Source organism: Paroedura picta, chromosome 5 (assembly GCF_049243985.1).
Source record: "Paroedura picta isolate Pp20150507F chromosome 5, Ppicta_v3.0, whole genome shotgun sequence".
Classification (NCBI taxonomy): Eukaryota; Metazoa; Chordata; class Lepidosauria; order Squamata; family Gekkonidae; genus Paroedura; species Paroedura picta.
Window position 1 is genome coordinate 120819820 of NC_135373.1, and position 15036 is coordinate 120834855.

General features: G+C 50.6%; 1 protein-coding gene across 5 annotated transcripts in view; it reads left to right on the forward strand.

The window, feature by feature from the left end:
* IRAG2 (inositol 1,4,5-triphosphate receptor associated 2) overlaps positions 1-15036 on the forward strand; it is a 54865-nt gene that overhangs the window by 34378 nt on the left and 5451 nt on the right. For 2 of the 5 annotated variants that reach the window (XM_077340239.1, XM_077340238.1), the window contains exons 24-32: positions 689-830; positions 3205-3286; positions 4514-4551; positions 4635-4699; positions 6354-6464; positions 7644-7704; positions 8491-8518; positions 9480-9620; positions 10005-10136. In XM_077340239.1, the coding sequence (XP_077196354.1) occupies positions 689-830; positions 3205-3286; positions 4514-4551; positions 4635-4699; positions 6354-6464; positions 7644-7704; positions 8491-8518; positions 9480-9620; positions 10005-10136 (800 nt within the window). Of the gene's footprint in view, positions 1-688; positions 831-3204; positions 3287-4513; positions 4552-4634; positions 4700-6353; positions 6465-7643; positions 7705-8490; positions 8519-9479; positions 9621-10004; positions 10137-11333; positions 11482-12681; positions 12720-15036 lie in introns of all 5 variants that reach the window. The other 3 variants (XM_077340236.1, XM_077340237.1, XM_077340235.1) reach the window with 3 other exon arrangements.

The window sequence follows — 15036 nt, forward strand, 5'->3', positions numbered from 1 at the left end:
AAAGGTATCCCCTGTGCAAGCACCGGGTCATGTCTGACCCTTGGGGTGACGCCCTCCAGCGTTTTCATGGCAGACTCAACACGGGGTGGTTTGCCAGAGCCTTCCCCAGTCATTACCGTTTACCCCCCAGCAAGCAAGCGGGGTACTCATTTTACCCACCTCGGAAGGATGGAAGGCTGAGTCAACCTTGAGCCGGCTGCTGGGATCGAACTCCCAGCCTCGTGGGCAGAGCTTTCAGACTGCATGTCTGCTGCCTTGCCACTCTGCGCCTCAAGAGCCTCTTCTAGATGCCTTGTTTAATCCTCTATTATTGTTGTAATGGTTAAGAACAGCCGATTCTAATCTGGAGAGCCAGGTTTGATTTTCCGCTCTTTAACAGACAGACAGCTCAGTGACCTAGGGCTAGTCAAAGTCCTGTTCTCGCTGTTCTCGCTGAGCAATGTCTCACCCCACCTCCTGCACAGGGGTCTCTGGCAGGGAGAGGAAGGGAAAGCGATTGTAAGCTGCTCTGAGACTCTTTCAGGCAGTGAAAAGAGGGGTATAAAAACCAACTCTTCTTCTTCATTGAGGTTTATGTTCCTCGTAATGGCAGTGAAAAGACTCCTCATGGCAGTGAAAAGCCATAGTGGGGAAATGGGCTTGCAGATTTCCTTTCCAAAACATATGGGTGCTTCCTATTTTTCAACAGATGCGTTGGCCCTTGACTGTCTCCAGCAGATTCAGAAGTATTCTAGGTTCGGGACTCCAGGAAAGGCCGGGATCCCACTGACACCTCTAGAGCGACATCTAAGAAATGGATCCTTTTTGGATGTGATGTCGGAGGGGCACAAGTAAGTACAGTGGCCCAGGTTCAAAACCTCTGCTGTGGTTCTTAGAATCCCTGGGACGGATGTCAGTTGCTTTCCAGCTCTCTCTCGGGAAATTCCTGGCAGTTTGAGGTTGAGCCTGAAGAGAGCAGAGTTTGAGAAGGGGGCTTACTGATGGAAGAATTTAAAGATGCACCGGAGCAGAGCAGAAGCTGCTTAAAAGAATAAAATCGTTTTAAGGAGGGAATCAAACTTTGTAAGTAAGGAAAGGGGAGTGAGATACTCCTAACTGATGAACTGTTCTGGAGGGGAATCAGGGAGGAAGTGTGCTTAAAGGAGCAGGAAGTCTCCAATTGAGGACCCAGTTGGAAACCTAACTTATAGCTCAAGTTTTCCCAGACCGCTGTGTATGACAGGGAGGAGGCACTGGCGTTTCAGGGCTTCTCAGAATGTCTGTCTGGCTTCCTTTCCCCCTACAGGATCTACACAAATTAGAAGTACAACTTCTTTACAATAATAATTCCAGAGTGGGAGCTCTGCTTAGTCAGTAGTAGTTGTTGTTGTTAGGTGCGAAGTCGTGTCCGACCCATCGCGACCCCATGGACAATGATCCCCCAGGCCTTCCTGTCCTCTACCATTCCCCGGAGTCCATTTAAGTTTGCATAGTCAGTAGGAGGGTAGTACAAAGTCTATATATAAAATAATATTAATCCGGTAAATTTCAGGTCCAGTCCCAATAGGCCTGAACCTGATTTGGCTTACCCTGAGTTCATCTTGATTTGGGGAAATGCTCCGAGGCATTTAATTTATTAATTTAATTAATTAATTTAAAGAGATAGGTCCACTGAAATGCCTCCGGATCTTCCAAACAGCTGGTCCCTGGAGACCCTTTTCCAGGAATCCTTTGGGCTGTATGAGGAGGGCAGGATCCAAATGTTCCTGCTCCCTTGTTTGGTCCTATCTCTCCTCTGTGTCCTCTGGGAACTAGCTTTGAGGGTCTGGGTTGGCTCAAGTCATGGGTCTCCAGCCATTTTGAGCCTGTGGCCACCTTTAAAATCCTGACACAATATGGCGGGCACCGCAACAAAATGGCGGCTGAACAAGGCGGAGCCAGCCACAAACAGAAGCTGCTGCCGCAGACCTTCCGTCACACAGTAAATCCTTGTCTTAAAGGGTTACCTGCTGTCCAAGCCATGTTTTTGAAAATCTGTGCAGCCAATTAAATCTCCAGGGGCCGGTCAGATGCCTTACTGCCACCCTTTTTTCTAATAAGGTTTGGTGGGCACCGGAAAAGACTTCAGTGTCTCAATGGCAGCCAGAGGGCCACTTGTTGGGGGGCCCTGTAAGGGTTATGGCATGTTGGGACCATAACGCTAGAGGTTGACGTCCTCATTGTGGAACTCTTCTCCCTTTAGGTATTCAGGAACCCTCTTGCACGTATTTATGTTAAAAGCTAGGTTTTTGCAGCATAAGCCATCAATGGTCAGACCACACCTGGAGTACTGTGTGCAGTTCTGGAGGCCTCACTTCAAGAAGGACGTGGATAAAATTGAAAGGGTACAGAGGAGAGCGACGAAGATGATCTGGGGCCAAGGGACCAAGCCCTATGAAGATAGGTTGAGTGACTTGGGAATGTTCAGCCTGGAGAAAAGGAGGTTGAGAGGGGACATGATAGCCCTCTTTAAGTATTTGAAAGGTTGTCACTTGGAGGAGGGCAGGATGCTGTTCCCGTTGGCTGCAGAGGAAAGGACACGCAGTAATGGGTTTAAACTTCAAGTACAACGATATAGGCTAGATATCAGGAAAAATATTTTCACAGTCAGAGTAGTTCAGCAGTGGAATAGGCTGCTTAAGGAGGTGGTGAGCTCCCCCTCACTGGCAGTCTTCAAGCAAAGGTTGGATACACACTTTTCTTGGATGCTTTAGGATGCTTAGGGCTGATCCTGCGTTGAGCAGGGGGTTGGACTAGATGGCCTGTATGGCCCCTTCCAACTCTATGATTCTATGATTCTAATGCTCTCCTGGAGGGTGCAGTGCTATCTGGTCATTTGTGACTTTTGGCCACCCTATGAACGAATGACCTCCAGACGGGCGAGGGAGATCACCGTGTGAACTTCCTGCTTCCGGCATTGAAGTGATTCTGAATTGCGTGCAGATTGTTTGGTGGTTCTCTTCGGAGACATTAACGGCCGTTCAGCTGCTTCCTCCCCCCCCCACCACCACCCCCGGCCCGGTCGATTTTAACTTTCCAAGCTTGCTTCCACATCATGGCTGAGTTACATTTCCCCCCATGTAAATGCTGTAGACGAAAATATCCCTGATATTGTGCTTTACAAGTAAGAACGGTGAAATATAACGCTCCCGTGACCGTATGCAAATAGGCCCTCTCTGCTCTCAGGTGCGAGGACTGTGCCGTGGGGCGCCAGGCCAGTGCAGACCTCCGTGTCTACAGCACAGGGATGGATGGTGACTTGGCCCAGGTGAGTGTTCCGTCTGCTCTCCGAGGGGGCACAGCTGGTGGGGCAACCTGTCCGTAGAAAAATATCTCCTCTGGCTGCTTCCAGAGATCTGGATTGTTAAAGGACATCTGTGTTGTTAAAGGACATTAGCAAAACGGTCACAGAATGATAGTTTTGAAGCAGCTATTCTCAACGGGGGACATATGCCCCCCTGTGGGGGCCCTGGTACATTTGAAGAGGGCCACAGACAAAGAGCCAGTTTGGTGTAGTGGTTAGGAGTGCGGACTTCTAATCTGGCAAGCTGGGTTTAATTCCCTGCGCCTCCTCCACATGCAACCAGCTGGGTGACCTTGGGCTCTTCACAGCACTGATAAAACTATTATGACCGAGCAGGGATATCAGGGATCTCTCAGCCTCACCCACCCCACAGGGTGTCTGCTGTGAGAGGAAAGGGAAGGCGACTGTAAGCAGCTTTGAGACTCCTTCGGGTAGAGAAAAGCAGCATATAAGAACAAACTCTTCTTCTTCAGTAATCTCAGGGTTCTCTCAGCCTCCCCTCCCACTCAGGGTGTCTGTTGTGGGGAGAGGAAAGGGAAGGCGAATGTAAGCTGCTTTGAGATGCCTTTGGGCAGAGAAAAGTGGCACAGAAGAACCAACTCCTCCTCCTCTCCCTCCTCCTCCTTCTAATGTGTGAAAGGGGGCCCAAAAGAATGCCGTAGAGATGCCTCCAGGCTTGAGAGGAGATGGGTACTCATTTTACCAACCTCGGAAGGATGGACGGCTGAGTCAACCTTGAGCCGGCTGCTGGGATCAAACTCCCAGCCTCATGGGCAGAGCTTTCAGACTGCATGTCAGCTGCCTTACCACTCTGCGCCACAAGAGGCTCTTATATGCGAGTATATACGGTAAATAAATAAGAAAACTACTCTCTTGAAGTGGCCCAAACCAGCTAGCATCACTTCCCCCAAGCCAAAAAGAATGCAAATGACAGAGGCGCACTTCCTGAACATTTACATGTGAGGACACAGGCCAGGAGGGACCTGGCTCACGTCTCTGAAACAAATCAGCCACCCAGTTGCCCTCCTGCTGGAAAACATGTACTAGGGAGCAGGCTCATTAGAGGCTGACAGTGATCTATGCTCCCACCCCCACCCTGGGAGTGGCCAAGCCTTGATCCAGCTTTCTTGTTCATTCTGCGCATCCTTTGTGTGTCCCTATCAATGCTAATTTTTGTGATCTCTTTGCAAGGAGAACGACGCGGATCCGTTGACGGATGCCCCTTCCAGGTAAGAATGTGTGCCGGCACTATCATTCTGTTTGCGTTCTGCTGTCAGGTCGGGCTCTCAGGTGGGTTTTCTCGTTCTCTTAGCAGGGAGCACCTCCCGTCCCAGGACGTTTCCACCCCTGCATCGGGAAACAGTGAAGGTGTACATGGTGAGTGGTGTGGGCATTATGCCGAACGGGTGGGCGGGCAGGTCGTCGTGAATTTCCTGCGTTCTGCGGGAGATGGAACTCGATGATCCTGGAGGTCCCTTCCAACTCTGTGATTCTATGATTCTAACAGCCACTGTGTTAGGGGGCTCAAGGCAAGAGACCAACTCATGCCCCAGAGAGCGCTATGATCTAGCAATTCCAATCAGTTAAGGATCCCTGGCCACGAAGAAATATGTCTGGCCTCAACCAGAGCCAGGACCGTAGGCCTGGCGGAAGAGCTCCGTCTAGCAGGCCCTGCGGAACTTGGCAAGTTCCGCCAGGGCCCTGATCTCCCCAGGGAGCTGATTCCACCAGGCAGGAGCCAGGACCTCCTTGGTCCTGGCTCCTGCCTGGTGGAATCAGCTCCCTGGGGAGATTAGGGCCCTGGCGGAACTTGCCAAGGAGGTCCTGGCTCCTGCCTGGTGGAATCAGCTCCCTGGGGAGATCAGGGCCCTGGCGGAACTTGTCAAGTTCCACAGGGCCTGCTAGACGGAGCTCTTCCACCGGGCCTACGGTTGAGGCCAGCCAAGAAGTTAGACCATCTAAATAGTGGGCCTCTGTCCTGTCCCCCCTCCCTCGACTGCTTAGTAACATCACAAATGGTCAACACTGTCACCATTGGTGCTGATCACAGTTTTAGTGGCTGCTTCTAAATTGCATCTATTGATTTTGATGTTAATTTTTATCATTATTTGTATTACGCTGTAATTAACCGTCGTTCACCGCCTTGAGACAGCAGGTCTGACAGGGGAGATATCGACCACTCAATCAATCAATCAATAGAGGGGGCTTGCCACTGCTGGTCTCTTGGGATTCTTGGTGGTTTCCCCCCAAGGGCTGACCAGGGCTGGACCTGCTTAGCTTCTGAGATCCGACACAACCGGGTTCATGTCTCCTCCTATCCCCCTGTAGGATATTCTGCTGCTGCTGTTGAATCAAAATCACAAGAAGTCATAGTCCCATTGTATACGGCACTGGTCAGACCACACCTGGAGTACTGTGTGCAGTTCTGGAGGCCTCACTTCAAGAAGGATGTAGATAAAATTGAAAGGGTACAGAGGAGAGCGACGAAGATGATCTGGGGCCAAGGGACCAAGCCCTATGAAGACAGGTTGAGGGACTTGGGAATGTTCAGCCTGGAGAAAAGGAGGTTGAGAGGGGACATGATAGCCCTCTTTAAGTATTTGAAAGGTTGTCCCTTGGAGGAGGGCAGGATGCTGTTTCTGTTGGCTGCAGAGGAGAGGACATGCAGTAATGGGTTTAAACTACAAGTACAATGATATAGGCTAGATATCAGGGGAAAAAATTTCACAGTCAGAGTAGTTCAGCAGTGGAATAGGCTGCCTAAGGAGGTGGTGAGCTCCCCCTCACTGGCAGTCTTCAAGCAAAGGTTGGATACACACTTTTCTCGGATGCTTTAGGATGCTTTGGGCTGATCCTGCATTGAGCAGGGGGATGGACTAGATGGCCTGTATGGCCCCTTCCAACTCTAAGATTCTATGATTCTAATCAGGCAAATCTTGCATTTTCTAACAGTTCTAAGGGGTCTCAGTCTCAGAGACACCAAGTGGATCCCAGTCATGTTCTCCACCACCATTCCCCTTTCTGTTGATAGTTACCAACACTCCACCAGCACCTACCGTGAAGGAGAGAACGTGTGAAGTTACCTCTGTGGCAGAACGGGAACCGAAAGAGGATGGTCTAAACGACATGGCCGGGGTTCCAGGTGGGGCTCTGGGGCAGAGGAAGGCTCTCGGTCTTTGGACAGCCAACTGTGGAGCCTTGTGGGGCAGAAATCCACGTGGGCCAAGCTGAAGAGAGGAAGGAGACTTGAGCTCTGTCACCTGTCTTCCCTCGAGGAGCAGCAGAAGAGCTGGGAGGACCTGGGTCAGAAACGTCCTCAGCAAAGACTGAGGTTTATCCAGTTGTCCTGCTAGAAAATTCCTCAAAGTTGCCGCCATAATTATCCAGACATGCTTCTATGCATGTGTTTTCGTCACCACCGAGCTGTAAATTGTGCCCCCCCCTCTCAAATAATTCTTTCTAGACCAGGGTTTCCCAGTTATGGCACCAGGGTACCTTGTGGTACTCAAATAATTCTTTCTAGACCAGCGTTTCCCAATTATGGCACCAGGGTACCTTGTGGTACTCAAATAATTCTTTCTAGACCAGGGTTTCCCAATTATGGCACCAGGGTACCTTGTGGTACTCAAATAATTCTTTCTAGACCAGCGTTTCCCAATTATGGCACCAGGGTACCTTGTGGTACTCAAATAATTCTTTCTAGACCAGGGTTTCCCAATTATGGCACCAGGGTACCTTGTGGTACTCAAATAATTCTTTCTAGACCAGCGTTTCCCAATTATGGCACCAGGGTACCTTGTGGTACTCAAATAATTCTTTCTAGACCAGCGTTTCCCAATTATGGCACCAGGGTACCTTGTGGTACTATGAAGGCCCCTCAATGGTACTGCAATGTGGGAGGGTTTCAAAATGGCGGCTGGAGAGAACCCCTCCACACACACACTAGGTGGCTGCCGTTTCTAGCTCCAAGCAAAGAGGAAAGAAACTTCTTAATTTTTTAATTCTACCCTTATTGGCAGGCTGACCCTCTCCTCCCCTCCCAACGTGGCCAATGATGGGGTGGGGGTGGGGGTGGGGGTGAGGAGGGGCCATGGCCTTTGCCATCCAAGGCTCCTCTCACTTTTTTGGGGGGGTGGCAGGGAGGCGTGGCCAGCTGACTTCCTGGCACCTCAAAGCCTGAAAAAAATATTTCAGCCATGCCTCAGCAGTCAAAAGGCTGTTCTAGGCCCCTGACAATCTCGGTCTGAAGTTTGCTTTCTGAAAGAGACGGGCTTTTCCCTTACTGTGTTTGTTGTTCCTTCTTTCTCTTTGCTAAATCCAGCAGGGGATTCTTCTCCCGCTGCGTCCAGCATCACCGTGGAAAGAAGCAGACAGAAGGGCGAGTGAGTGCTGGGTTACCATCTGGTGGCCAAATAGACCCTGTTGTGGTCAGAGGCCAAGTGGCTTCCGGACCAACAGCCCCCCAATTGGGATGGGGGATGGTGGTCTTTGGCCCCCTAGGCCCTGTTGCCTGCTGCCCCTCCAAGCAGGTGGGAGAAAAAGAATGGTGGCATTACATGTGCCATGACATCACTTCCAGTTAAAACCTGGAGGTGATAGAGAGTAGCTCTAGGAATTGCCAGAAGCTCCACAGGTCTACCATGGAGTTCCCAGCCACTCCTAGAGCTACCCTTCTGGGTTCTCACTGGAAGTGACAGCAGCACATCCACTGCTGTGGTCCTCATGTCCCCTCCTTCCGACCTCCCATCAGGTGTCAAGAGCTGACTGGCCACATGAAGCAACAGCGTGTAGAGGATATTGGCACCTTGTGGGCCTTTCTGAAGTCCTCCCGGGAGCCTCTAGTTGGCCGTGGTAGAAAACGGGATGCTGCCTGGGTTGCCAGCGCTGGGTTGGGAAAGACCTGGAGACTTTGGGCTGGAGTTGGGAACGGGCAGGATTTGGGGCAGGGAGGCATCTCAGTGGAGAATAAAGTTGGAGAGTCTATCCTCAAAAACAGCCATTTTCTCCAGGGGAACTGATCCCTATCCCTTGGAGATAAGTTGGGGGATCCCCAGATACAATTTGGGGGTTGGCACCACTAGATGCTGGTCTAGCTGGCCCATTCTTATCTAACAGCACAGCTGGCCTTACGATCTGCTAATGTGACCTTTGCCTTGTTCTAATTTCAGCGTTTCTCCCAATGAGAGAGAAGTGGAGGTAAGTCTTGAATCATAGAATCATAGAGGTGGAAGGGAGCTCCTGGGTCATCTAGTCCAACCCCCTGCACTATGCAGGACACTCACAACCCTCTCGCTCATCCACTGTAACCTGCCACCCCCTTGAACCTTCACAGAATCAGCCTCTTCGTCAGATGGCTATCCAGCCTCTGTTTAAAAATCATCAAAGACGGAGAACCCACCTCCTCCCGAGGAAGCCTGTTCCACTGAGAAACTGCTCTGTCAGGAATTTCTTCCGGATGTTTAGATGGAAATTCTTTTGAATTTATTTCATCCCATTCATTCTGGTCTGTCCCTCTGGGGCAAGAGAGAACCACTCTGCCCCATCCTCTACATGGCACCCTTTTAAATACTTGAAGATGGTTCTCAGATCCCCTCTCAGTCGTCTCCTCTCTAGGCTAAACAGACCAAGCTCCCCCAACCTTTCTTCATATGTCTTGGTCTCCAAACCCCGCACCCTCTTTGTTGCCCTCCTCTGGACACGCTCCAGTTTGTCTACATCCCTCTTCAACTGGAGTACCCAAAGATCTTGGCAAGATCTTTTTTCCCCATCCCATGATGTTAACAATTGCTATTGTAACTCTTTGTGATTCTCGCTATATCTTGAGGGGCAATATACCACCCCGAAACATTTTTTATCAGTTTTCTTTTAACATTTGACATCTGATAAATTTCAACTCATTCACCCACAATCCCTCCCATTGATCTATACTTACATTCTTTCCAATATTCTGATCCCATTTTAATGTACGGTTTTTACTTGTTCCATTTATTTATTTATTTATTTATCATACTTATATACCGCCCTCCCCGGAGGCTCAGGGGTCGTGCTGCAATAACCATTTATAGTTTTTGCCCAACAAATGTTCTATTATCTGTTATCAATTTTTCATAAGCAGTTTTTCCCCCCTCTCAACTGGAATATCTGTCCCTCTCTACAGGCCGAATTCCTTAGGCTCTCTCTGGGATTCAAATGCGACCTCTTTACTCTGAAGAAGAGAGTGAGGCTGGAAGAGAGGTCCCGGGATCTGGCAGAAGAAAACCTAAAAAAGGAGATTGCCAATGCCTTAAAATTATTAGAGGTAAGAAGCAGCGCAAGCAGCAGAGGAGGACGTGGAGGTTGGGGAGAGGAATCCTAAATTTTGTATGTATTTTGGGGTCTGCAGTTGCCCTCAGCAGGTGCAGAGCAGGGTTGGTTGGGAGAGAACTGTGTCTGAGGAATGGAAGAAAGAAAAGGTCTGTGATTTGAATGGGGGGAAATGCAGCAGTGGGAGGCGTCAGCCGGCTGGCACTTTACGCAGGGATGCCATTTTCAGCAGCAGCCTCTCTGCCGACGAGTCCAGCTCCACCCTAGGTGGCTGGTGTTTTGTCTTCGTTTGACTGCACTTAGGGGACTTGGCTAGAAGACCATTTGGGGCACCTGAGTTCTGTTTCTCCCTCTGACTGTGCCTGTGCTCTTTGACCAGTCTCTGGCCCCGCTCAGTGAAGACAACCAAGCTCAGGAGATAGTCAAGAAACTGCAGAAGAGCTTGGAGCTGCTCAGCGTGTACGCCAGCCGTGTGGCCAGCAAGGCGGAAATGCTGGGAGCCAGCCATCAAGTAAGTGGTATTTCCCAGGGAGCGGTCAGAGTGGACTGTTTTAATGTCCAAGCCAAGGACGGCCCATTCTTTAAAGCCATTCCTTGTTTTGGGCTGAGCCGCTGTGATGTCACCGTGGCAAGGGCCGAGAAGGAAAGGTCAGTCGTAGAATGTTCAAAAATGGCACACCTGTCGAAAGAGAAGTGAAAGTTTGGTTTTGGAGGGTGAAAGGCTCTGTGTAGGAGCCTGGTGCTGGTGTTGTCAGGGCAGTGGAGCCTGTAAGCCAAATGGAACTGGGGAAGGAAATTTAAGCATGAAAGCATGAGAAGAGTCGTGCGCAAGCTCTAGTGCTAGAGAGGTTGCCAGCGGGAAGACCAATGTTTGCATTGATTCAGAACACCCAAAGAAATGTCTCTATGTGTTTTGTGTATGCAGATCGTTTTGTTTTTTTGTTTTTGTTTTGGTATGAACTCCCGCCACGTGGATCTTATTGATATTTTACGTTCCCCAACCTCCGGGTGAGATCCTTAATACTCACCCACAATTACAACTTGCCTCCAGACTACACAGATCAGTTCCCCTGGAGAAAACGGCTGCCCTTTTTATGATGCTGAGGTCCCTCCCCTTCCTAAACCCCACCCACCCCAGGCTCCCGATTGGGCAGCCACCTCGATATTGTTAAGGCCAGGGCACAATGTACATACATAAGGGAAACGGGGTCTGGAGGGGTTCAGAGGAGCCCCACCTGGACTGGAAGCATGGGCTCTGTGACACTCCAGGGTATTTAAAAAATGATTCATGGGGCTCTAGGCCTTGCTTTCTCAGCCTGGGTTTCATGAAACCTTGGGATTTCTTGACGGCCATGGAAGGGTTTCCTGACTGGTTGGGAGTTATTTAATTGTGTGTGTGTGTGTGTATAATTATATATATGTGTGTATAATTATATATGTGTGTGTGTGTGTGCGCGCGCATTATCTGACCTGTGCGGAATGGGCCAAGGTTGTGTTCTCTTCAAGGTGACCATGCAGAATTAAACCCCACTTGGTCTCCCTAGTGCCATTTTGAATTCCTCCCTGCCTGTAGAACAGCCGGAGTGTGTGAGTGAGATGCTTGCGCGGTCCGGGTGTGTGGCCCCCCAGGTCTCCACCCCTGCCGGCGATGAGGCAGCCACTGAACTCACCAGCTGGTCTCTTTCCGCTCTTCCCTTTAAATTCGTAGGAGAGTCGGGTCAGTAAAGCAGTAGAGGTGATGATTCAGCACGTGGAAAACCTCAAGCGGACCTATACAAGGGAGCACGCAGAGCTGGAGGAGCTGAAGGAGGTGTTGTTCCAGAACGAAAAGTCCTTCAGCTCTTCGGGGGAGCGAGGTAACAGCGGAGAAGACACTCATAAGAGCCCCCCCGGCAGCTGCTTGCTTTCTTGTAGGGTAGGGAATGGACAGCCGATGCTAGCCTGGTCACATCAGAAGCTAAGCAGTGGAGAGGTTTTAGTTGGCAGACCACCAAAGAATACCGGGGTCATGACATGAGAGCGTAAGTGAAGCCATGTTGGATCAGGCCAGTGGCCCATCTAGTCCAGCTCTGTGTCACACAGTGGCCAAAATCCAGGTGCCATCAGGAGGTCCACCAGCAGGGCCATAAGAACATGAGAGAAGCCATGTTGGATCAGGCCAGTGGCCCATCTAGTCCAACTCTCTGTGGCACACAGTGGCCAAAATCCAGGTGCCATCAGGAGGTCCACCAGCAGGGCCATAAGAACATGAGAGAAGCCATGTTGGATCAGGCCAATGGCCCCTCCACTCCAGCAATCTGTGTCACCTCGTGGCCAAAACCCAGGTGCCATCAAGACAGCCACCAGCAGAATTAAACAATGCCAAACCGCCTCTGAACATCTTTTTGCCTTGAAAACCCTCTGGGGCTGCCGTAAGCCAGCTGTTACTTGGCAGCAAGCAACAACAACAACAAAGGGCACAGTTGCCTTAGCATCAAACACTGTGGCAGGCAGCATATGCACATGCCTTCCATTGCAGGATGTGCCTGATTTTGCCAGTCTGGTATAGTGGAGAACGGAGTTTGATTCCCCACTCCTCCACACGCAGCTAGTTGGGTGATCTTGGGCCTGTCACAGTTCTCTAAGAGCTCTTTCAGTCTCACCTACCTCACAGGGTGCCTGTTGCGGGGAGAGGAAGGGTAGGTGATTGTGAGCTGCTTCAAGTAAAGTAGTAAGAAGTGAGGCACAAAAACCCAGCTCTTCTTCCCCCTTCTCCCCCCTAAGTGCACCTTGTGAGGTAGGTAGGGTTGAGAAAGCCCTGAGAGAACTGTGACTAGCCCAAGGTCACCCAGAGATCTTCATGTGGAGGAGGGGGGAATTGAACCTGGTTCTCCAGATTAGACTCTGCTGCTCTTAATTGCCACACCACTCTGGCTCCCATACCTTAGCTTGCTCCTTTTAGATGGCTTAGCACCACTGGCGATCCTTAGCGCAGATATAGGTCTGTTGTGTTTGGCCTCTGGAGGCCCTTGCCCTCCTGTATTCACCTCCTGCTGCCGTTCTTCTTCCTCTTGCAGATGAACCATCAAGTAAAAAGCTCTCGGGCTCTCTCAAGGTACTTGCGCGACTGTGGCTAAGAGCTGCTCGCTTTTCGGCTGGCTTCCTGCTTGACATGCCCTTTCCTGTGCACAGCTATAATTGTTGGAAGTGGAGCGGACTGAACGGTCCCCCCACTTCCCTTCCCCAGCCATCCCTAGTGCTGCAGAATGCAAACCGGCCAATTGTTAGAAGGTCTATGGTTTAACTGCCCTCTCCTAGGCAGTCCAGCCTAACCTGATCCCATCAGAGCTCAGAAGCTAAGCAGGTCGACCCCAGTTTGTACTTGGATGGGAGACCACCAAGGAAGTCCAGGGTGACGGCTGACGGCTCTTTCCACTGCTGTCCTGGTACAATTTGGCAGGTCCCTTGAAGAAGGGGCCTTGAAATTGCATTCTTCAGGGCTTTCAGAACTTCGCTACAGCTGTATGCTTTCTGCTGCTTACACGGCCCCAATTCCCAAAGAGGTACCGAATTGGACATCGGGCACCTTGAGAACCATGGCTTCCTCCGAACAAGCAGCTAGTCCTTTGGGAAGTCCCAAGGATGCACTTGTTGGCAGTGGGCAAGGGGTGTTGAATTCTCCAAAGGGGAGAAACGATGAGTAGGATCTCCAGTGATTGGGGTGGAGGCGCCGAAATTGTCACAGAGCCCTTCTCCTCCCTGGGAAAGCGGCATCGTGTCTACTTGTGCCGTAGCTTAGCGCATTCATGATTGTGTGTGTGTGGCAGGGGACCATCCCACATTGGCAACTACAGTACTTGCCTTCAGCAGCATGTGGAGGGCTTTGAAGAACTGAGTGGACAAGATACTTTTGCCCTGGCCACTATTTTATCAATGTGCCGTCTTTAGCTCGCAGATCTTCCTGGAAACGGAGAAGCCGAGGTCCAGTTCTGCTTGTTGCTTGCCTTGTCAGGCCCGGGCTGGTTCTGACGCTGCGGTCTCTCTCCTGTTCCAATCTTATGCTTCGCTTCTGGCCTTTTCCCCTCTGCTTGTAGCATCTAGCTGACTTGGTGTTTCCGTCCCCCGCTGTGCATTGATCGTTGGCGCATGGGGTTAGCCAAGCGAAATGGGGAGCTGGGACATCACAACAACAGTGCAAAGTGCATCTGGGGAGATGCGTGTCTTCTCAACAGAGGCATGCCAAGCCTTGTTTCTTTTTCTTTTTTGCTGGAGTGCACAGAGCCCAGTCCTTCGCCCAAGGTCAGTCCCTGAGGTCCTGATGACATTGCCAGGAGTCTGATAGCTGCCATGCAGGCGTGTACGTTTGATGTCTCTCCCTTTCCCCACTTCCATTGACTGGCACACCCAGTCGTCTCGCGAGGTGATGCTTTGCAGGGGCCGACAGCCAGGCAGGAAAGGCTGTCCGCTCTCCTCCCCTGCAGGTGTTCCAGGGGAGCTAAGTGATGCGCTAAGTCAGGCTTTATCAATCGGGATCTTGTGAAACCCTGGCGTTTCGTGATGGCCCTGGAAAAGTTTCCCAAATGGATGGGAGTTAATTATTTTTAAAATTAAATTTTAAATTAAAAAAATATTATTAAAAAAATTGTTAAACATTTATCGGATGATATGATATGTCGGGGGAAAAAAACCATGTCTAATTATTGGCCTGGAGGGGGTGGGGAGGGGCCCCAGGTGGCGCCCTGCCCTATTCTGCACAATTCTGGGGTTTCTTGAAGCCTGAAGAATGTTTCAGGGGTTTCTCAATGGCAGGAACATTGAGAAAGGCTGCGTTGAGACCACTGTTGACTGCTGAAGAGCCGTTGGAATTAAAACTGCACAAATCATGCCCGTAGCTTCTATAATAAAGAGCTGGCTGAAAGAATTAGGAAAGGGAGATAAAATGACGAACACGACCGGCTCTCTGCTTTCTAACATCACCACCTTGGCTGCTCCGGCTCTACGCGCCAAAGGCACAGGAAACTCCCGCCTCGAATCTCCTCCCTCTGTGTGCGTGTGACCAATGGGCAATGCATTGACTAACCAATCAGAGTTTTGAAAGCCTGCTTCATTTGCATGGCCCTTCCTCTTTCCTGGCAGGAAACGGTTCCACGATGCCCTACAGCAGGGGCGGCCACACTGCGGCTCTCCGTCCCGATGTCCACGGACGACAATGACCATGAGCCCCTGCCGTATAGGCAGGGGCTCATGGTCATTGTAGTCCGTGGACATCGGGACGGAGAGCCGCAGTGTGGGCCAGCCGTGCCCTATAGGCTCTGTGCTAACTAGCTAGACAATTAAACAACAGCCGTATAACTCTTTCACGCCTGAAGTCGCTGCTGCTTGCTGTTCCAATTAAAGGTCATGTGCTTTGTCCTATGGGGGAAAACATGTGG